At 38.1% G+C, this 23,928-nt stretch overlaps 1 protein-coding gene across 1 annotated transcript in view; it reads left to right on the top strand.

The window, feature by feature from the left end:
- Positions 1 to 19,918, top strand: part of LOC149068359 (uncharacterized protein CG3556-like) — a 38,558-nt gene extending 18,640 nt beyond the window's left edge. Inside the window, exons 6-10 of the mRNA XM_089251621.1 lie at positions 1,476 to 1,636; positions 2,774 to 2,969; positions 3,746 to 3,920; positions 10,455 to 10,591; positions 19,606 to 19,918. Coding sequence (XP_089107747.1) covers positions 1,476 to 1,636; positions 2,774 to 2,969; positions 3,746 to 3,920; positions 10,455 to 10,591; positions 19,606 to 19,745 — 809 coding nt within the window. The 3' untranslated portion in view covers positions 19,746 to 19,918. The remainder of the gene's footprint in view (positions 1 to 1,475; positions 1,637 to 2,773; positions 2,970 to 3,745; positions 3,921 to 10,454; positions 10,592 to 19,605) is intronic.
- The last annotated feature ends 4,010 nt before the right edge of the window (positions 19,919 to 23,928 follow it).

The raw sequence follows: 23,928 nt of genomic DNA on the forward strand, positions 1-23,928 counted from the left end.
TTTCTGCAAGATGGAGGTAAAGGCACCACGTTCCCAAAGGAATATTTTACAGAACAGCCGTTTAGTATGTCTCTCTATGGAACTCGTTTGTTTTAATATACAGGGTGGGAAAAAAGTCCGTAGTAACTTTAAAATTGAATAAAAACCGGAAAAATAACCGAAATAAAAAACGGTTTGCATCGCTAGGTCGCGGTAATTTTTTAAGACAGGAAAAAAATAACTCAAAAACAGCCGATAGGTGGCGCTGGTACGAGCGACTTGAGTGGAAATATGCAAATGAGACGGTTACAAGAACTTGCGCTCCTAATCCACAATCAGTTCACCGTTGTAAACCGTGTATGTGGACCTGCTGCACTCTGCCGTTGCTGGATTTGTGACTCGCCTGCAATGTGTTACCCCCTGTGGTAGTCATAGGGAACACATACTGCTGTAATAAACGATTTGGAGGCATCCTCTTCGTTATTTGCGTATATTTTCTTTGACATGTATACGTCAGCGCCATATATCGGCTGTTTTTTTTGAGGTTTTTTCAACCTATCAAAAAAATTCCCGTGACCTAGCGATGCTAAACCCTGTGCAAACCGTTTCTTATTTCGGTTAATTTTCTGTAGACAGGACATTATGCTCAAACTTCCAAAGGCCAACTCATGAAAAAATCCCTACCCATGCAAGACCTACTTTTGGCACCCCCAACCACATTTTTTTTGTTGAAAAGCTTTTTTCCGCCTTTCTGCTTGAATTTGGCGCCACTTTGACAACATTCATATATTGGTGCCTGTGCTCCCGCAAAGGTCACATGGACCTAGAGCTGCCCCCTACAAACTTCAGTCTAGGATGATGAATTCAATTGGTAATGTTGGTTGTGTTTGCACATATTGGTATAGCTATGTGATCAAAGCCAAAATTACAAGACAAAATTTTTTTGTTTCTAATTCAATTTTCATGGGAAAAATACTTGTAGAGTGCACCCATTACATACAGGAGAAACTGATAAGTAAATTAATCTAAGTCATGGCTTGACAAATTCCAGGTTGCCTAATTTTCTCTATGGTGATAATTGAATTGAATTCTAAGGACAGCCTAAAAAACTATCAGAAATTATGACAGCGTGTCTGCTAGCTTGGAAAGGGGTCTTTAAGTCTTGGAAAAGTCAAATAACAAAATTATTGGACAGACATTGTCGGAAGGAATAATCTTTTCTTCCATGAAATTTCGGTGGATCCTAATTTTTTCATGATTTTTCAGACCCTGATCTAAGTGATATTTCATATGATTTTTTTAATATTCATCATACTTTCCAACTTCAATTTGCAATTATGCATAGTCGCCGGTAAAAGTGAAAATCTAGGAAAATTTATCAAACTTACAGAGACCATTGGTAATTATAATCACCGATTTATCATATTACCGTTACGTATTAATACCATAACCGAATTTTCAAAGCAGTAATCTAAACAATTTATTTCATACGACAGATATTCAAGCTTTGGCTCTTATGGCGCTGACTTGCATCTCACAGAAACCAGGTCAGCCTATGGTACCAATAAACAGCTCTGATGTTGCATCAGAGCTGAGGCATCTCCAAAGAAAGAATGGCAGCATCGAAAGTTTGAAAACTACAGCTTTGGTCACGCAGGTCATATTTCAAGTTCATAGAGGATGGCCCTAAATTTACTTATTTTACTTGCAGGCATATGCAGCTAAAACTAGACAACAAAATGGAACCTTTTATTCTATATTAAGACTTTTGACGGTATGGGGGGGGGGGGGGCAGTCTTGAATTCTACAGGGGGGGGGGGGAGAATAGTGCCAAAATTGGTCAATGGAGTAAATTTTGGTGGAAGTCGAAAACAGTGGGTGATTGCATTAAAAGCAAGACTCCATATTTTCATGCAATAAGTTGAGTTCGATATTTACACCAGCTTATTTTTATGTTATCTTTAGTTATGTTAATTTTTTAAGTTGGCATTATCACGAACGAATAAACCGCGTATGCAAAAAGTCTTCAGTGACGTCCAGGTACGGAGACTCTCGTGCCGTTGGAAAGTAATGGCTGGTAACCCTCTCATCAATGATATGCTGGCATTGAACGTTGATGTACTTTTTTATAAACCAGTACACAGATCTACCACAGCTTCACCATCTGTCGACAATTATCACGTGAAGAAGTGAACGGAATTATTTCTGATGTTATTTTAGAATTACAAAATTTTCGTGCATTCCTTGATTAATTTTCACCAGCTGCAGGTTACAGGACTTGTAACAATGTTAGCTAAAATATTCCGGTGGAGAAATCAGTCGTGAACTCATACCACACCACAGAGGATTACTTTTATAGAATAAAAATCGAAAATTTGGACAAGCGTGTAATGCAGTTATCCATACGTTTTAACTCTGACAGTGTCAAAATTTGCCATATCAGTGACTTTTGCTCTGTTAATTACTTTTCCCCCACGTAATTCATCTTTCCATGCCTTTAAAAGTTTCAATACAAAATTTGGTTCTGCATATTATTTTTTGCTGCAGATGCTTCTAATTACATAGAGCTATTTTTTCTTTCCACTTTGAATAAAATTTGATGCGATATTCTAACAAGGGTAGGTAAATATCTGATGTAAACCAGTAGTGAGTGAGCTGAATTATATGCAGCTCTTCACAAATTCATACTCTTGTACTGTATTTGATTTCACACGTTTCTATCCTGTTTCACAATCTCTTGATTTTCATTTGAATAAAGAAAATTAGAACTAACATAATTTTATTTGAATCTTAGGCATTGCTAGCATCAGGGGAAGAGAACGATGATGAATGGGACATGGAACAAGCTATCAAGTATATCCTAAATGGACAGAAACCGGACGGCTCATTTGGAAATTTTCTCACGTTGTATTTTGTCATGCCGTTGTTTCAGTACAAGAGTCTTCTCAACATTAGTTCAGACCATTGCGTTAATAGAAACATTTTCAATGGTGAGTGTAACTTTCTACCTCTCAGAATATATTCAGCATTCAACATACCTAGCACAACCTGTGGGTTGAGCATTAAGATGTTGCAGAAAAAAGTGTTACTTTCAATCTTTTTCATAATTTAATTGAATTTTCTGGAATCCTGGTTGTGAGTCGAAATGTTTTGTGATGATGGCATGTATGCAGAAGTTGACTCTCAACTTTTGGTCATATAAAGGTGGATCCACATAATGCATGCTTCGGCTTGTACTCAAGTGAATTGCTTTGATAAAATGTGACGTGGACACGGTGGTAAGAGTTACAAGATAGCCAACAAGTCACAGCACTTAATACATGCATTTGTGAATACCCACATCGATTCCATCCTTCCACTTGTTGTGATCAGACAAGGCTGCTGTGATAGGGATGTTGAGGACCAGTGATACCGGTACTTCTTGATATTTGCACATTAACGTTATTTTCACTTTCCTAATGGCCGTATTCACCAACATGGTTTAAACCTGTAGTTACAATTTTTGGATAAGAGATCAACATAGATTGGTTAAAACCCTGAATAATTTAACCAATCCGTGTCGATCTCTTATCAAAAAATTGTGACTATAGCTTAAACCATGTCGGTGAATACCGCCCTCAGTCATTCACAGTCGCAGTAAAAGGAAATTTTTATATTCTCACTGTACATTAAACTGGTAAATTTTATAGATTTCTTTGTGAAATTTGAAAATAATAATAAAAATAATTTTCGCTCACTATGATTTTGAATACTTAATTTTTGATAGACGAGGAGTTAGAAGAGAATATGCAGTCTAGACGGGGACAGAAAATAAGGGTCTTCTATTCTTTGTGGTATGGTGACAAGGCAGATATTGCTAAAATGCTGGAGTTGAGAGTGACTGACAATTCTTCTTTCTATGATGTGATGGTTTATGCTGCAGCCATTGATGACCTTTATAAGTAAACATATTCTGAAGCTTGTACAGTCGAATCCCGTTATAACGAACGCCAAGATACCGGAAGAATCACTTCGTTAAAACGAAATTTCGTTATAAAGGAATTCCAGGTTACCTAGCATTGTTCCTATGTAAACTTATTTGGGAGATTAAAAAGTGTTCGTTAAAACGAGATTTTCGCTATAACGGTATTCGTTAAAACGGGATTCGACTGTATATATAATATATTATGTAGCCTATAACTCTCATAAAATTCAATTTTTTTCATTTTCTTAAAATAATTCTTTCTATATATTATATATTTTTGATTGAAAAAGTGAGCAGCACTCGTAGGTCCTCAAATGGTCCTAGAGTTTAGCTGAGGGGTGGGTTTAACCCTTCAGATGTGATGTATTGCCGGAAAGCCAACTTTCAGGGGCGAAGCTTTACACTTGAGCAAACTTTAAGGGGCACACCACAGTATTGCAGTGAAGCCTCTGAGACTCATTGAAAGGAAGACTTGTTCTCCACAAGACATCAGTGTAGTGCTGGGAAGCATGTTCTATGTCTCCTTTTGCTGAAAGAGAGAGAAAAATGTTAATTGCATGGTAATTAAGTGAGTCAGAGACGAGAGTTCATTGCACTTGATTAAATATTCATCTTTATTCTTCAAGAAAGCAATAGTTTATAAGAATATTCAGATACAAACTACACTGGTGTAAGAAATTAAGAGAATTTGCAGACTTGGTCGATTATCTGTACCGATATAATTACTGTACCGATTACTGTACCGATTTTAATGAAATTTGATATGTACATACATTGATACAATACAAAACAAATAACCATTCAATAATTGTAATACACACGCATGATCGTGCGTAACACTCGTTGGAGTCGGAAGGTATGAAACAGCGGTTGCAGAATAAACAAAAAAATGAGTTGAAAGATGGGTTAATAGGGGGTATGGTCCCCCTCTTACAGATATACAGGTCTCGCAGCGTGATTTCATACTTGAAATAAGGCAGTTTATCATTTCCTGTGGCGATTGGTCCCACTCGTTCAGCAACGCTGTTTTCATTCCCTGGATGGTTCCCGGAGGAGGGTTGCGAGTTGCAATTGCCCTCCCCAGAGCGTCCCAGACATGCTCTATAGGGTTAAGTTCTGGAGATCCTGCTGGCCAATCCGGCGAATATCCTCACTCTCTAGAAAATCGTGGAGCAGAAGAGCTCTATGTGGCCTCACGTTATCGTCCATTAAAATGAACTCAGGGCCAACTGCACCCCTGAAAAGGCGAACATAGGGCTCCAAGACCTCATCCCTATACCTCACACCAGTCACAGTGCCTCTTTCAAAGACATGGAGAGGTGTGCGGCCATCAAACATGATGCCTGCCCAGACCATTAAACCTCCTTCGCCATAATGGTCGATTTCGCGGATAATGCAGGGTAGGTAGCGAGTCCCTGGTTCTCTCCATATGAACGTACGGCGAGAATCGGTGCTTAGGCTGAACCGGGACTCATCAGTGAAGAGAATGGTCGCCCATTGATCCATTCGCCAATCTCTATGCACCATGGTAAACGGATTCTCCTGTCCGTAGAAGTGGGCGGGACGCAAACAGCAGGTCTTCTTGCAAACAACCCTCTCTCATGAAGTCTTTTGGAAGCAGTCACCCTTGGTACACGGGTTCCTGTGGCTGCATACAAGTCACGAGAGAGCTGAGAAGCTGTAGCACTCCTGTTACGCCTCACTATAATCGACAAATGGCGATCTTCTCCGGCCGTCGTGGCTCTTGGACGACCTTGCCCAGGCTTTCTCTCGATGGTCCGGTATCCTGGAACTGTTTCCATAAGGGCCCTTTCACACGGAGCGGATGCGGATGCGGAAGAAGTTTTAACAATTGGAATATACTGCGCCTTTCAGACGAGCCGAAAAATCTCCGCACCTAGGAAATGTCCGGACCCATGCGGGTCCGGACGTCGTCCGCATGTGTCAGAACCTAAGTTAAATGTTTTGGATGTTTTTGGATTTGATTTTTCGAATATTGGATGTGTTTTTGGAATTTTTCTTCCATATTTTTCCGAAAAGACGGATTGTTTTTTTCAAAATATTTTGAAAATATTTGAAGACATTTTCTCCTATCGACTACTTGTGAGGATCGGAATGAAGACATCTTTATTCCCATATTCTATGTGGCTCCAGATGAAACCACCAAAGAATGCCTCTAGGCACTGAATCAGGGGTGAAGGAGAAAAATAATTACAAAAATTGCGAAAAAACAGTTTATATGCACGAATTTCGAACTAAAGATGCGGACGATTCGTCCGCTCGTTTGAAAGGGTATGCAGACCCGCGTCCGCATCCGCTCCGTGTGAAAGGGGCCTAAGTTACACACGACGCTGGGCGTTAAATTGAACTCTCTACAAATCTGGACTTTAGATTGGCCTGCTTCTAGCCTCCCCACAATTCGCCACCTCATTCCATCACCTAAACGTTGGTGGTTACTCATTTTTACTGTTACAATTTGAAATTAACCGATTGCTTCAAAATAACACCAAGAAATTCGCCGAGGTGTGCTAGCGAACGAAATGCGTCTTAACTTACGCGCGCTTATAAAGCCTGTTTCTCTACTGGCTCCGCCTACACACACGTGTACGCTTACGTATTTGACGTACCAGATTTGCATTTTTGTCTAGAAGCAGTGGTTTTACATTCAGTTCTTTTCATGAAATTCGATAAAATATGCAAATTCTCTTAATTTATTTCACCAGTGTATTTAGTATAAAATTCAATATTAAAAGAAACATGCATATATGTTTGTATATCGTATTTAGTTTTTTTTAGCGTCACTGTCAGTTATAGAGAACACAGGGGATATAATATCAGGTAAGAGGAACCACCCTGGGTACGCCATGTATGTGGCTTTAACGTTTTTAGCAGGATCAGAGTCTAGTATATCAGTTTGTCCGTTAGGTATAGGTAGGTGTTCAACAGTTCCAATTATATCGTCGATCCTCTAGCTGCCAGTCTTTAGATCGGTTAGAGAGTCATTTATCCAGTGAGATGTGGCTGTCTTGTGTGTGTACTTGAATGGTTTCCTGGAATTAAGTTGCCATTTAGAGAACATACCTTCTTCGTCGTTGTATTGAATAGTAGCTTTAGGGAGTACGTGTATGACAGGATTGGAGTGTCTGTAGACTGTTTGAAGAGATGTACTGCCGACCAGCTTGTTGTTAGGATCTGTGACATACCGGTATATGTCGTAGTTGCAGTTTTTGAAGTATGCTGACCATTGCACAAGTCTTTTGGCTCTGTACTGGTCCCAGGTATATGATAGAGATTGGAGAAGTCCCTTGTCAGTTGGTAGCCATGGTGATACTTTTTCATAGTCTGCAAGAAGTTTAGCAGGTGTTTCAGTTTGTTGACTCGACATACCAAAGGTATAGTTAAAGGTCTCTATAGATTTTAGAGTCACATATCTGCGGATAGGTATGTGTAGCCAGTTCCTGGGTACAGCAGGTTGTGCTTTAGTCCGAGAGCTCCCATGGCGATAAGTCCTACGTCTCCGGTATAGGTTGCGTATTCTCTTCATCATCGTCAAATATGTACGCAGGCGACGAGCGGCGGCGAAGTATCCTCGGTAGTGGAGGCGACCTGTACGGAGGCCTGTACCCCGATGGACCCGGTACCGGCGTCTCCAGTGAGCAGCACTATATATATTAGTATATATTACATTAAGAAATACTAAAATTAATATAATGTAAGCTACTATTACTAAATTACTAAAAAAATTCAAAACAAAAATTGTAAAAAGTTGAGAAACTCGGAATAAAAGTTTCGAAGACAGAGTATAGCAGAGCCATGCCAGGTATATACAAATACAAATACAATGCCACAACAGGCAAAATGCCCAACGAGGTGGCTGAGAAAAAGATGCCCATAAAAATATAGATGTCATATATTTCCAAAAAAAATATATAGCAGCCCAATTAAAAATGCAATTAACAAAAATTGTAATCAATATATACACAATCTATATTTTCTAGTAGTATATATATCTATCTAATTATCTATATTTTCAGGTAGAATTTTTTTGTATTTTCTTTATATACACTCATTGCCATAGAAATTTGCGCACCAAGAAATAATTGTGGGATCGAAACGAATGTTGGCCTGAAGGTACGTGTCGGGCAGATATGCAAATGATTAGAAATGCAGCGTGATTGCGCATTGCGTAATGCCACTAGAGGGCGTTGAACTTCGTTCTCCTTGGAGTATAAAACAGGTAAGCAGAGCTTGCTGGGGTGAATTTAATCGTTTGCAAAGGAAATGCTGAGGAAGACATGCCGTTACGCCGCCGTCGAAGACCATATGAGCAGTTGTCAGAGTTCGATAGGGGAAGAATCATCGGGATGATGGAAGCTGGGTGGTCAGCTCGGCGACCGTGAGGAGGTGTCACTTACACTGCGACCAGGTTCAGGACGCCCTCGACAGACCAGTCGTCGAGAATACCGTCACATCATCCGAAACGCACGCGCAGAGCCAACTGCCTCATTGGCCGCTATCCAGACACAGGCAGCAGCTTCACTACGGGCCCCTGTGTCTCCCCGAACCATCGCAAGGCGCCTGGCTAAGGACATCTGGTATCGCGGCGCCCATTACGTGTGCTGCCAATGACACCCACCCACCAAAGCCTCCGCTTGGAGTGGTGTCGAGCTCGACGGGATTGGACTGCAACGGAATGGAACCAGGTCGTCTTCAGCGACGAATCGAGATTCAACTTGAGCAGTGATGACAATCGTGTTCGTGTGTGGAGGCCCCGTGGTGAACGCTTCAATCCTGCCTTCGCTTTACAGCGACACACCGCTCCCACAGCTGGTGTCATGGTATGGGGTGCCATTGCTTACGATACACGGTCGCCCCTAATATTGATCCATGGCACAATGACAGCCCAGTGGTAGGTCCATAACATCCTTCAGCCACATGTGTTGCCACTCATGGCAGGGCTCCCAGGAGCCATTTTTCAACAAGACAATGCTAGGCCCCACACACAGCAAGGATGTCACAAGACTGCGTCAGCCACATTACCACCCTTCCCTGGCCTGCTCTATCCCCAGATTTGTCACCAATCGAGCAAATCTGGGATCATTTGGGACGGCAAGTTGGACACCCTACGAGGTTGGTCGAACTAGAGGCGCATTTACAGCAACTGTGGAACGAGATGTCTCAGGACATCATGCGGAAATTGTATGTCTCAATGCCCGCTCGTATCGCATCGTGCATTCGCGCTAGAGGGGGTCCAACGGAGTACTAAAACTTCTGTTCATCTGTACTTTTTTCTGCAATAAATTATCCTTTTTCTTGTGAATACTAACATGGTTTGATTTTCATGAAACAGAACTTAGTAACAATGTTCTGGGAATCTGTTCTTCCTTCTGCCTTTATCTTATACCACATTATTTTATGTGGTACAGTATAATACCACACTATATATACCATTACATTATTATCTCTATATACTCTATTATATCACATTAACATTTCATTAACATTCATCACAAAATTACACAAACTAATGTCTCGTGCATGAGTGTTCCGCTGCTGCTCTGATGTTTAGGTGCTAATAGTAAAGACAAATACGATAAAAAAGAAATATGTTGCACATACTTATTGCATGGCTCAATTATTTATTTCTTCAATAATGTTATTATGGAAGGTGTCGCGTAAATTTGTAAGTAGTTCATAAATTCATGAAAATTTGAATTTGAATGATGTTTGCGCGAAAGTTATTCATTTGAAGTCTTTCTTTTTCTTTTTGTACGAAAAAAAAAATTCAAATTTTTGTTGATAGAGGGCACTGTACAAAAGCAAATCGCGGAATTACGGACGTAATCTTTTTTTCAATCGCTCTTATGTCCGAAAATCGAAAATTTGATCATTTGATCATTTTTGTCGCACCACGGTCATTTTCTGCGCACGAGGGCTAATTAGACCGGGACCTACAATTTATTACCGATTTCGAACGGCAGGCTTGTTTCTTATACTCATCGAGAGGTTGGTACGCTAACCCCTCGATGGGGGCCCCCCTGCGGTAGCAATTTTTTGCTGCGGTCAAGTCGCCGTTTTTTGTTGTACCCCTGTGTCAGGAAAGTTTTCTGACAAGGAATCAAATGATCGAAAAAGTTAGTGAAGCTTCAGGTGGCGATTCGTGACTGAGGTGTAGCAACTTCACCAATAGTGCTTTAACCATCAATGTCAACATCGCAGTGAACATCTTATGTAAGCGACAGTAACATGAAAATTCGGAAATGAGCTTTTAATCGTACACCCTGCATTTTATAGGACTCTGATTTGCAGTATTTCCAGTGATCTGCTTTCGTGCAGTGTCCTCTAACAACAAAAACTGAAACTAATTTTTCTTTTGTTCCAGAAAAAATCCCCCTTTGTTAGAGTAACGTTTCCACAAACCGCATTCAAATTCCTTCAATATTTACGAATTTTTAAACTATTTTTACGAATTTATGGGACACCCTGTATTTTTCATATGAATGTCTTGCAGATTCGAATACAGCATTGTGAAATCGAAACCCTATGTTTATTCGTTATTGGAAGTACAAAACGATCCTGAAAGGGACAAATATTGGTTTCTGCATGAAGTCAATGGAAACTACAGTTTGCCGAAACTTTTGGATAAAAGTAGGTTATTCTCATTTGAATTTAAACTTGTGCATCGATTTCCTGGTATTCCTCCAACTTGAAGAAATTGAACATGGGAATGCATCTTGGTTATAAAACCTTACTTCAGCTGGGATTACACTATAAAAGTTTCATAAAAGTTCATTTATAAAACTTGAAAAATGCCGCCACAATAAGCGCATTTGTTACATTCGGCCAAATGTAACCGATGTGCTTATTGTTTGAATTTTTAAAGTTTTGTAAAAGAACTTCAATAAAACTTTAATAGTGTAATCCCGGCCTTCGTTGTGAGCAGGAAGCCCTAAGAGATTTTTCATCAATGATAGTAAGCATTAATGTACGATTTTTTTACCAGTGTGCTTTGACACTAGGACCGTGGCTAAAATTTTCTTTTTCGGGGGGGGGGGAATGAACTAAACCACTGTTTTGGGAGGTGAGACTAAACTGACGTTTTAGGACCAAATTTTTTTTTTATGTCTACCGGACTTGACCAATGCAGATGTGGCCTATTCAACAGACAGGCAACGTGGCCGATGCGTTAGTCGGAAATTTGGGTCCCCTCCCACTCCGTCGTTACACCTGAAATTGCAACGGCACTTTGCTGCAGTTATTGAGCGTCATCCGAATAAATTTGTCCTCAGACTTGCAAATGCAATGTGGCCTGTTAGTATTTGCAGTGGAAAGCTTGTTGAATCTGTTTATGTCTGTATAGAGTATAAAGATATAGTTCACATGCCTCGTGTGTGTGTCGTTCTTTTCTCAGATTTCAATAGATAACTAAATATTCATCAAACAAGGTTTCAGTTCTCCCAAACCGCTCTGATAACCGCATTCTATCCGTGGGCATAGGTTGAGCTTATATGGATTAATGAGACGTTTCAAAATATTACCAGAACGGAAAAAAAAGTGATACTTCCTCTATTATCAACCCATTTGCATCTACAAGCGGAATAGTTCACAGAATGGTGATTATTCATCACCACCAAAAACGGAATACTCAGCTCGCGCTGAGGGAGAAAGAATCCGGATTGTTTCCTCTGGAGGTGACGATAGATATTGGAGGTTATAATTTGGCTTGGTTTAGTTAATTCAAATGAAAGTTCCGTACACTATAGTGTTTTGCCGTTTTCTTCAACAAATCCTGCCGAAGTTTTTACTTGAAAACCAGCTTCTTCATCGATGAATGTTAATTTGGTGGAGAGTCAGTTGAGTGCATCAGATTTATATGAATGAAGTCATTGTCATATTTGCGTGAAATAGGTTCTTCTGCAATAAAACGATATTCGACTTGAAATAAGTTATTGCTACTCTGTTCTATCGCCACGGGCAACTTACTACCATTTCACCCAGTTGCAGAAGTGCGTGTGTTTAACTGTGTTGTGTGTGTGAAGTTGACGTACCGTCACTGTATTTCGAATTGGGAGTAAAGTGTAATGATTGTGAATTTTTGTACCAATGTGTGGTCTATCCGTTGTTCTCTGTAGCGAGAACTATTTCATGTTTATTTTTTTTTATTATTATTATTTTTCTTCTTCTCTCGCCGTGATTGCGGACTGGACAAGTCGCAAAATTTTTTCCTCCTACACGAGTCCAAGCTGAGATTAAATCCAAACTCGGATCCATCGTCAAAGAGCTCAGGCGGAAGGCCGGGTTCTTTAGTTAGAAACGTGCAAGTTGCAAATATTGTAAAAGGGCGAGGCGCGGCACGAAGGAAGCCGTCGCCGGGAGAAAGATTCCGGTACTGGAGATAGTGACCGTGAGTCATCGAGGGGACTGACTGGTTTCAAGCTTCAAAAGGGTAAGTGTGTTGCATTTATTCAGAGCGCCCGACGATTATCTCTATTTTGGCGGGAAATAGTTTAAAATTTAAAGGGATTTTGTATGCGCACACGGTCATCCGCCGTCGGTAAATGTTAAGGCTGCTTGGGCAAAATTGATTACGGTTGCCAGATATGCAAACCAGAACGCAGATAATTTTCATGAAATCGCGTTTGATTGTTTTCAAACATTAGTAGTTGAATTAAATAGGCAATATGAAGAGCAATTGCCAATAGAAAGTTCTACATGCAGTGATCCTGTAAGGATCAGAAGGTTGATTGATCTGTATTATAAGTGTACTGAATCTAAGAGTAGTAAAGGTATGTTAAAAAAACAAATGGATCTTGTTAGAAAAGTAGTGACATTTTTTAGAAATGAGTGTAGTCACAAGATCTCAGGTAAGAAAGACAGGAAAAAATCCAAGGTAGTAAAGGATGATAATGTATGTTCAGAGGTACAATTCTCAAGCTCAGAATCAGTATCTGAGGGAGAATCAGGTAAGTCTAAGGGTGTATTTAGCCCAAAGGGTTTCTCATATGCTATGGTGCAAAGAAATAATAGTGAAAAAATCAGAGGGTTAGAAGAAGAAAATCAGACTTTAACCGATTTGCAGTGCAATCGAAATGAGGAAAGTGTCACAATTAGTGAAAAAAGTGAAAAAATAGTGGAAAACACGCACGCCTTGGGAAACTACACGGCATTGATCAGCAAAACAGGGGTGGAGATAGCAGAAGTGAACGAGATTGCAGAGGCAACTGCAGTAGAACAAAAAGGGAAGAGTACAGTGGTGCTGACATATGACTCGAGACTTGGTGCGCATAACTTCGAAGAAAGTAGTAATGAAGCTGGGAAAAATCATAGCAATGCTGATTTCCAAAAAAATGATAGTCAGAAGGTAAATAAATCAAGGAGTAGTGCCAAATTTGGTTTTTCGTTCAAACAGCTGGAAGAAGCGGAATCCTCAAGCAATGAAAGTGATCAAAATACTGAAGGAGAGGAAGAACAAAATGGATTCCAGACCATCCTTAAGAGAGGAACAAAAAAAGCAGACAGGAGGAAATATAAACCTCCAGACATATATCTGACTCAATTGGAAAATTGGATAACTCTGAGAAGTAAACTTAATGAGATATGGGAAAAAGGTTTTAAAGAAATACAAAGGAGAGGGGACTGGGTGCTGCAAGTGGAGTGTATCAAGGACTGGGCAAAAGTAAAGCAGTTTCTAAATACCAATGGATATGAGTTTCACAGCTTCAAATTGAAGGAAAATGAGTCAATAAAAGTAATGTTTATTGTAATGTAACATATTTCTTGTACCACAGAAATAATACAAGAGAGCTTGGAAGCTCTGGATTTTGAAATTGACTCAATAAATAGACTGGTGAGCTTTAGGAGTAAAAAGGAACTACCAATGGTCGTCATTGAAATGCCTAAAAAGAAAAACAATGAGAAAATTTTCAGACTTGATAGTCTTCTGAACATGGCAGTACGAATAGAGACATTCAAAAGGCGGGGGGGACCAGTTCAGTGTTTTCGATGCCAGCGGTTCTATCACAGCCAGGCCAGCTGTAATAATGCAGCCAGATGTATGAAATGTGGCCAAGGCCACATGACCCATGAATGCTTGAAGAAAAAAGAGGATGGGTCCGGGTTCGTGTGTGAACTGCCAAGGGGATCACATTAGTGCTTGGTCAGGATGCAAAATGAATCCAAGAAGTAGAGGGCAGAGGATGTATGATCAAGGGGAAAAAAATAATACAACAAGAGATTGGAAAAGAACCACAAATAACATAACAAGAATCCCAATAAGAACTAATCAAGCTTCAGGATGGATGGGATCAAAAACAAGCAATTTTCAAGCACAAAGTCAAATTAAACAAGGGGAAAAGAATAGGAAAGATATAGCAAATATGAAAAATGACAAAGTATGGATAAATCCTAATTGGCAAAAGAAAAAGAACCTCTTGACGAGACAGGGAAAAAAGCAAGAAAATGCAGGGAATGAAAAAAGAACGGTCGGTCAGTGAAGCAGATTTCTGGGAACGTAGGAAAGAAAAACAAAATGCTGATAGATTAGCAGCAAGGGATATAAAATCATCAGAAGCAAGGGTAGCAAAAGTAAAGAGGAAAGAGAGACGAGAATGGGAGGAGGAAAGAGATGATGAAGGAGAAAATATAAATAGTTTGAAATTTATCATATCTAAAGTAGCTATGAAACATATATGGAAATTTTTGGCTACACAAAATCATGCAGCAAAAAAAGAAATTCTTGCAGAAGCATTTATGCAAATTACAGAAGTACTTTTACAATGAACAACGAGAGCAGACCTTTGGAGGATATTCACTGGAACGCAGATGGACTAATTAACAAAATAGCAGAATTGAAAGAATTACTCACAGATAAGAAAACGGATATTTGTTGCATCAGCGAAACACACTTAAAACCAGGATGGCAGGCAAATATCCCGAACTATAATTGTGTGAGAAAAGACAGAGTAGATGGAAGGAAAGGAGGTGTGGCGATATATATCAAAAATAATTTTAATTTTGGAAAAATAAACACAGCAGGCTCCTCAACCACAGCGACAATAACAGTGGACATTGAGTACAGGGATAAAAAACTGATAAGCCACCAACTACTAAGGGTAATAGAACATGTCCAAAGAGCTAAAATAAAAAAAGAGTATACAGTAGCAGTGGCATTGGACTATAGCAAAGCATTTGATTGTATATGGCAAGCAGGCCTATTCATACAATGTTAACCAGAGGATATCCACCAATTATTATCAAATTTTTATCATCATACTTTTCAAATAGAATTTTTCAAGTGCAAATTGGCGAAGAAAAATCAAAAGTGGGAAAGATAACAGCAGGAATTAACCAGGGGTCCAACTTGGGTCCATATATTCACAACATATTCATGGATGATTGTCCAAACATGGCCAATGGACTCCTGGGTATGTATGCTGATGATGTAATACTAATGACATCAGACGATGACCCACAAAAGGCACTAAAACAGGTTCAAGATGAAATATATAAAATTGAACAATGGAACTATTTCAACAAAGCGAAGTTAAACCCAGGAAAATGTGAAATGGCATGGTTCTCTTCTAGAGTTCTACCCATAAACACTTTTGTTAACATCATGGGTCATATGATATACCCTTCTGAAGGTATAAAATATCTCGGAGTATACATGGACAATAACTTGAATTTCAAAAAGCATGTGGCAAACAGAATTAAACATGCCACGATAAATATTGATCAAATTCTGAGATTTTGCAACCCCAGAACAAAGTTAAGCATAAAAAACAAAATATTAATGTATGCACAAGTAATTAGACCATCCTTACTGTATGCTGCTCCGGCATGGGCTTATGCCTCGAAAGGAAATATCTATATACTACAGGTGTATCAGAATAAGGTTCTGAGAAGGTTCACAGGAGCACCGAAATATTTTAAGGTAATAGATCTACATAAAGAATTGAATGTGGAATCAATTTACAAATATGTGAAAGGAACAGCAGAAAACTTCTTCAATAAGCTGGTAAACTCAAATATTGAACACCTCCAAGAATTAGTTGCATACAACTATGATGAAAGAATGAGACTTTTAAGACCGAAAAATGTGCTGATGACTCAGTACAAAAATGAGTTCTAAGAGAAAAAAAAAAAAAAGAAGAAGAAATAGATCTAATGGAGACACATTTAGGAAGTTCTGTAAATAGGTAAGTGGTGACAGGAGTTCAAGGTTTTTTACAATAAAAAAATTGGTAAAACATAAAACCAGTGTCACTAATTATTTTCATTTTGTAAATAGTCAATATACCAATTAAGAGGAATTATTGGTAAAAGGTTAAATAGATCTATCACTAGGTAAGAGTTAGATCAATTTTATTATGTATAATCAAACGGAAGAATAAATATGTCAGTTAATCGCATATAGCCGCATAATCGATGTTAATATTTTTGAGAATATATATTTTTGTAATTTTGAAGATAATTGCAGATGATTGTATTTCATGTTAGAAATAATGAAAAATAAAATTGAATTGAAGGCAAAATGGTAAATGAGAAAATATCAGAATTATTTTGATATTGAATGATATTGAAAAGTGAGATAAGAAAAAAAGAAGGACCAATGATACAGGAGAGGAAGTTGGAAAGAAAATCAAAAGATTTCAAAATATTAAAAAAAAAACAACAAGATGGACGATATGGCGAGTTGCCTAACATGGATCCTGCGTGCGTAAGAAATAGTGACAAGAGAAGTCTAAATAAGCTTTTCCTGGGGAACTGCAAATTAGCAGTAATTAAATATAAAAAAATGTAATCCAAAGCCCTTTAATCGACCACGCCAATAGTGGTCACAATGATGAAGGAGATGTAGACCATTAGTTAAAAATGGTCTGGCGCTCTGTGTAACTGTTTCACGGTCACGGTCATTTCCACCTGATCATCATCCGTAGTCACTTAAACAAACTATTATTTATGTTGTGTTGTAACTATGTAAAGCATCGTTAACTATGTTACGATGATTTACGTTGTTGCCGTTGTTTTAGTTGATAATTGCTTCAAGTCGGAAAGACTTTTCGATGCGCCCTTTATAGTTCACTAGCTAAAGCAGAGGTTCTCAACCGGTGCTCCGCGCAGCCCTTGGAGCTTCGTGTGCACTTCCCAAGGGCTGCGCGACCGCTCGAGCAAAATAAAATAAATCACCAAATTTGATATAAATACAGTCAAATTCGATTATAATGACATAGGGAATTCTGCGAAATTTTGTCATTATAACCGAGGTGCCGTTTCAAGACCTAAAATCCTTCAAATATCTTTGATGGCAAAATCAATGTTGAAAAATGTTATAGCTATAGCGGTTTCGGCTCAGCATGATTTCGCTATATAACCTTTGAACCCTCTTATGACCCCCCCCCCCTCCCCGAGGGGGTCGAAATTCAAAAATCAACTTCTTAGTATGTTTTTACCTCATGAAGTAACTAAACTATTGACCAAATTTGATATTTATAGCTTCAGTGGTTCCGGCTCGGTGATAGTGAATCAGTCAGTCAGGACATGTTATTATATATGTATAGATTAATACCGATATTTATATTTATAATTACCACAAACACGCTCATCCGTCCTTTATTTTAGTAAGGGTTATGAATTAAAGTAAGATTTGAAAAGAAAGGCCATGTTAATAGAAAAAAAATTTCGCGAAGGGCAAAATTGCGAAATTTTGCGTACATGTGTCATGTTGTCACCCTAATTATGATCAAAGGGAATAACGACAAAAAAAAAAAGTATCATTCATAGACTTAAGATATAAATAGACCGCGCACGCTATTCATAAAACTTGTCGAACGTGAAGAAAAGATGAGCAGTATTGTCGGGGAAAGAACAGGTTCTGCGCTATTACATTTGGCGCGTTTTCGCAGAAGCTAGGATGTTGCTGTAACGAAATTTGACTCAATTCGATCAAGTTCATGAAAACTTTCCTTCATTTTTTCAATGAATTTCACTCATTTTTATGTGAAATATTTAGGGAGTATCAGATTTGAAAAAATAAATTCTATAAAATAAACAAATATTGGAAAACGGAATTTATTTATTTTCCATTAAGTGATAATTCTTAATAATTTCTTAACACATGGGTTTTTAAATTTTAATTGAATATATAATATTTGAAGGAAGTGAATATAAACAGTATAAATTTCATGAAATAAATTTTTTTGGCACAGTTTTTAATAGCTTTCTAAATATCTATACACACACAGGAAACAAAATATTGTATACAACAAATATATAATGTTTATGTTACTGTAAATTTGATAAATCCGTAGTGCGCGTTATCTTCAGAAATTATGCATAATAGTTGGTAAATATATGCATAATTACCAATATTTTTAGTAAGTTTGATGAATTTCGTAGCATTTATCACTTTTTACGAATGAATCGAATAATTCTCAAAATGAAGTTAGTAAGTTTAATGAATATGGAAAAAATCCATGCTGAAATATCACTTTATTTCAACAACTTAGTTCTGTCCGTATGAGATGCGTGCACTACACATATTTCGCCATAAAAATTAAATTAATAATAAATGCGAAGATAGAGAGAGATTTTTTTTCATCGGCTTAGTTCATGTTGGCTTTTGCTGTATTTATCAGCATATGCAAACATAACCGTTACGAAGAGGGGTAAAAATACTATTATTTTTAGAGGTTGTTATGCATTTTTATGCAAAACTGCAATTGTCTAGAGGGGGGGGGGAAGTTTTCCTCACATTCTATTTAAATAGAATATTTTTCATAAATTTATCCTTCTGAAAAGCATATTTTCTTCCAAGTTGAGCAAAACTCGAATGAACTCACTAGCTCGCCAAATCTCGCCAAATCTTGCGGAGACGTATATTTCAGTTAAAACTTCATAAAACTCACAATTTCAATCATTTATTGCCAAAAATTCTATTAAAACATTTAATAATGATTCATGCCATTTGAATTTTACCAAAACTTGGAACTTTAATTGAATTAAATCCAAAATGGAGTCGTTAGAAACTGAGATTACGTCAGAAATCCATTGCATCGTCAATTTAATATTCCAATTTTTAATTTATAAGAAGGGGAATAAGCAAAAAAGTATTCCTTTGTGAAAGGATAATGTTCCTCCTTTCCTAAACCGTTCAGAACATCCGAAAGCTGCACACGTGGTGACCATTCTAATGAAAAATAAGACAGCACTTGGAGATCGTCATACGAACAGCCATAAGGAAAGCATTGCCAGCGAGATTCCCTGACCAGCCTTTCGACCGGAATCACGTGACTCCGGATCTTTGCTTCACATTGTAACCCCTCGCGCGCACTCTATAGTATTATTACTCTGTGGTATCATTATATCCGAGCTGGTTGCGTTTTAATTGATGTTATAAGTGAGGTCCATCAATGATCTCCATGAGAATTTGTCATAGCCGAGTTGTTGTTATAGCCGAAGTCATTATAAACCAGTTCAACTGTATATAAAAAAAGTAGCCAACGGGACTCACCATGGAAATTATAGACGTACTAAAATATGCTCCGTGAGTCAAAAGAGGTCGAGAACCGCTGAACTAAAGGATGCAGTTACAATATGTCTTCAAGATGAAGACAATTTTCTTTTCTGAACTTCATTGTTATTTATTTTTCTTTCTTTCTAAGGTCCAATGGAAATCAAGGTACATAACAAAGACCACTTCGTGATGTGGTATAGAACTGGTCACTGGAACAAGAAACTTGCTAAAGAAGCGAGGAACGCTCTAGAGAATGCGTCAGATGATTTTGATGATGACGACGAATAGCTTGGCACATCTAATCAAAATCTCATTGCGTGTTTATTTAGTTATTATGAAGATGAAACACAAACACTATTTGTTGCAGTTTACAAGTTCAAGAACATTCATTCTTCCCGGTTCCTTTAATTTTGATTGAATAATATACCTATGCATATCAATAAATGTATCCTTTCCACATGTTTCAGAGTTACGTGCATATACATTGCTTTATCATTCACATAGAAATGGTTCTGGTAAATGTTTCAAGGATGAAAAGTGATATTAGTGAAAATACGGTATACAACACAGGCCATTTTATAAGGAATTCAAACGGGTTGGCAGCACCGGGTCTGGCGCTCTCTGGATACCTGACCTACTTACACCCCCCTTTTCTTATTTTTCGGTACACTGTTGTTTCGCCTCATTTCATTTCATAGCATGTACCGCCCAGGCTCTATCAACCATTGTCAATTTTACCCATTGTCCCGGATGAGGGGGCTGGGAGTGTGGGGTGCTTTATTATGCATATAAAATACAGTACGTGAATTTAAAACACAGTGGTGCAGCCAGGGGGGGGGGGGAGGGAACGAGGGAGCGGTTGCTCCCCCAGTCAAAATTTTGCCTACATTGGCGCTTATTGTCCTAAATGACTTTTGATCTTCAAAAAACTTTGAGAGAAGAAGAATAAAAGAGAAAGTGGAGGTTTTCCCATTACCATTTTTGAAAATTGCTGTCAAGGGGCCGTTCAAGTATAAGTTCGTAAGCAAATTTTTAGCCATTTTCGAAAAACAATCGTGATATTATATACCAGAGGTCTTCAACCTTTTTCTAGTCGCGAGCACTGCCTGTATCCACCATCAAAAGAAGAGCACCCTCACGGCAAGTTTGGCACGCGAATACAAGAAATCAGAATGATTTCAATCCTTGAATGCAATTTGCACAAGGTGTTTAATTGGAACATTGATCAAGTGCTTGGATGAAAAATGGACGAAACTAGACATAAGGTTGAAAAAGGATGAAAAGATAAATAAAGAATATCAGTACGTATGTTGTAACTAGAAAGGCAACGTTGGCTTGGGCGTGCTAAAGGCAACAGTAGGGAGTGTTCAATTGTGTGCTACGCACTTCGAGGTACTTCACACGTGCCATTTCAGCTAAACAATGGAATTTTTTTTTTTTTTAATCTCAGAATTCCGGGCAAAATTCATTCCAACAGTTTCTAATCATTTACAAAAGGCCTCAAACGATCGTATCAATGCTCACTATTTAAGTTAGAGCATTCCGAACAATTTTATTAGGTTAATGGGGCCAGAAAGTTCGTGACACCATAACTGAAAATATCAAGGAAGCAAAATAGTTTACAGTAGGAAGGAAACAGTTTAATACTGGATTGTACTCAGGATGCGAGTAGAACTGAACAAATGTCATTCGAATTGTGACAAGAGAAAATGATTTGTATGTTGCTAAAGAATATTTCGTCAATTTTTTTGCTTGTTGGAAATTCTACTGGGGCCGGGTTAACAGAGCTTATTTTGAACGAACTTGGTAAATTCGATTTAAAAATTGAAAACATTCGGGGCCAAGGTTATGACAACGGATAAAATGTGAAAGGTGCCCATTCTGGTGTACAAAATCGTATTTTAGCTGCAAATCCCAAAGCTTTTTTTTTTATGCCTTGTTCATGCCATTCACTAAATTTAGTGAACGATGCCGAAAAACAGTCCGGAGAATCGTGTCATTTTTTTTCAAATTATCAAGGAACTCTTCATTTTATTTTCAACTTTACTTCTAGATAGGCAATATTAAAAAAGCATGTAACATCTGTAACTCTAAAAAGTGTAAGCGCGACACGTTGGGAAAGTCGCGTGGAAGCAGTGAAACCTTTGAGGTTTGACTTACCTAACGTATACGACGCCTTAGTAGAAATAGCTTTGGAAAAGGAAAGATATAACGAAACAAAGAATGGAAATAAAGCTTTAGAGGGTAAAAAACCAAATTGAAATTTATTCTGGTATGAAATATTAATGAAAATAAACATGGCGTCAAAACTTTTACAAATCCCCGATATACCAGAATGAACTAAGATTTTAGAATCTATAAATCTTTTTCTAAGCGAGTTTCGTATTGACGGCTTCGGCAAAATATTGAATTCAGCCAAAGAAATTGCGGAAGACATGGAAATTAACTGCGAATTCGAATCGATACTTTCGATAAGAATTTGACGTGAAAGCAAAATTTTTCACATACGAAGGAGAATTGACACTCCTATCGAAAGTCCATTAAAAAAAATTCCAGGTTGGAGCTTTTAATTATTTGATAGATAATTGCAAAAATTCTATCGCAGAGAGATTTAGCCAATTGCGAAACCATACTGATATTTTTCATTTTTTATACGACATACCATCATTAGCCAACACGGAAACTGCAGATATATTTCAAAATTGCAAATTTGAAAATAATTGAAAATTTTTGAGTTCTGCAATGGCTCAGGACTATTGAAAGACTTGATTATATTATCTATAGAAAATTCAATTTCTTGTAATATTGATTACGACGATATGATAGATGATTTCTCTAAAGGAAAAGCAATTGCGGCTGTACTTTTGCAAATCCATTAAGTGGCTTGCAGTCCCCCAGTGGTTGAGCACTCTTGACTTTAAGTGATCTGTAAATACTCCTGTGCCGGTCAAACAAGTGATCTGTGAATGTGTCGCGGTATGTCAACGTAATGTGAAACTGCACTGCGGGTCACTTAAGTGATCTGCAAATGTGCTTTGGGACATTTGAGTGATTTGTAAATGTGCTTCGGGTCATTTTAGTGATCTGTAAATATTCTTCGGGTGATGTTAGGGATCTGTGAGTGAGCTTCGGGTCATTTTAGTGATCTGTAAATGTGCTTCCCCTCCTCAACTTGAATTCTAACTATTGATAAGTCCACTTTGGATTACAGAGGGACATTGAGTTGGTCGAGAGGGTGCAGAGAAGGGCCGCGCTTGCTCTTGATGACACACGGGACTTAAGCTATGAAGAGAGACTCGATTTTATACATTGGAATAACACAGGTGTCGGGGGATATGATCGAAGCGTTTAAAATTTTAGCGAGGTATGGATAGGATGGACCATAAGTAATTAATACATCGTGAATCAACTTTTTCAACAAGGGGACACCAGTATCGATTGGGAAGTGACACTTCCAGGTTGAGGCTAATCGGGTTATGAAAGAATTGAATGATATTACTAACCATATCTCCTTGCAAAAAATACGAGATGTAAAAAAAAGGAGATATATTATACATAATAACCGGTAAAAAAAAACAAATGTTTCAAAAATGCAACATTTTCTTCAAAAGCAGGACGTATGGTCAAGAACATTTCCTTTGTGGAGAATTGTGTGCGGCTTTCTCCTAAGGACAAAATAGGTTTATCCAAAGGTCTCCTAGGGGCTCCATCCAATTTCTCCCAATCCCAGTTTTTCCAAGGAAATTCAAGCATTTCCATCTTTACTTCAGAAAATGAACGACAGGTGATACGAAACAAGTTCAACATTACATTAGGGGCCACACATTCCGGCATGTGCCGATTCGTTGGAAATTCCGCAGAGGAATATGTACGAGGTGCATGTGTAACCTGGGGAAGAAGAAGAAGAAGCCGTATGCAAATCTGCGTCACAGTGAATAAAATACACGCACTCAGTATTACCAAAGTGCGCCATTATCCCGTACGTTGCAACTGTTAGAACGATTACACGCTGGAATAACTTCACAGGGCTGGCATTCGCGTTGACAATTATTTCCTTCTTTGTGACAGCTGGCAACTTTTTGGTGACACTAGTATTTGGGGATGGTTCGTCAAAACTTTTGGCGAACAATTTGCAATTTTTTTTGGCAAAAATTTGCGCTGTTGGCAAGAATTGGAGATTTTGTGCCCGTATTTCCGGCAAAATTATATTGGAATATGGCATTGCGTATTTCTTTTATCTCTTATGACCTTGACCGTCAAAGCCGTCGTAATTGCTCATCGTCTTCACTACAGGGAATATCCTTAGATGCCGAAAACCCTGAATAATAGAGTCAAGTCAAGTCAAGACCACAAAGAGGGTCGCAGCTGTCACACTGCAACAAGTTGCAGTTGCAGTGTCTCAACGTTAAAGTTTATTTACATATATATATATTAAAAAAAAAAAAAATATATATATATATATATATATATA

This window comes from Pholcus phalangioides, unplaced genomic scaffold (genome assembly GCF_987345545.1).
Source record: "Pholcus phalangioides strain wild (caught in Gottingen) unplaced genomic scaffold, Ppha-v1.0 ptg000027l_1, whole genome shotgun sequence".
NCBI lineage: Eukaryota > Metazoa > Arthropoda > Arachnida > Araneae > Pholcidae > Pholcus > Pholcus phalangioides.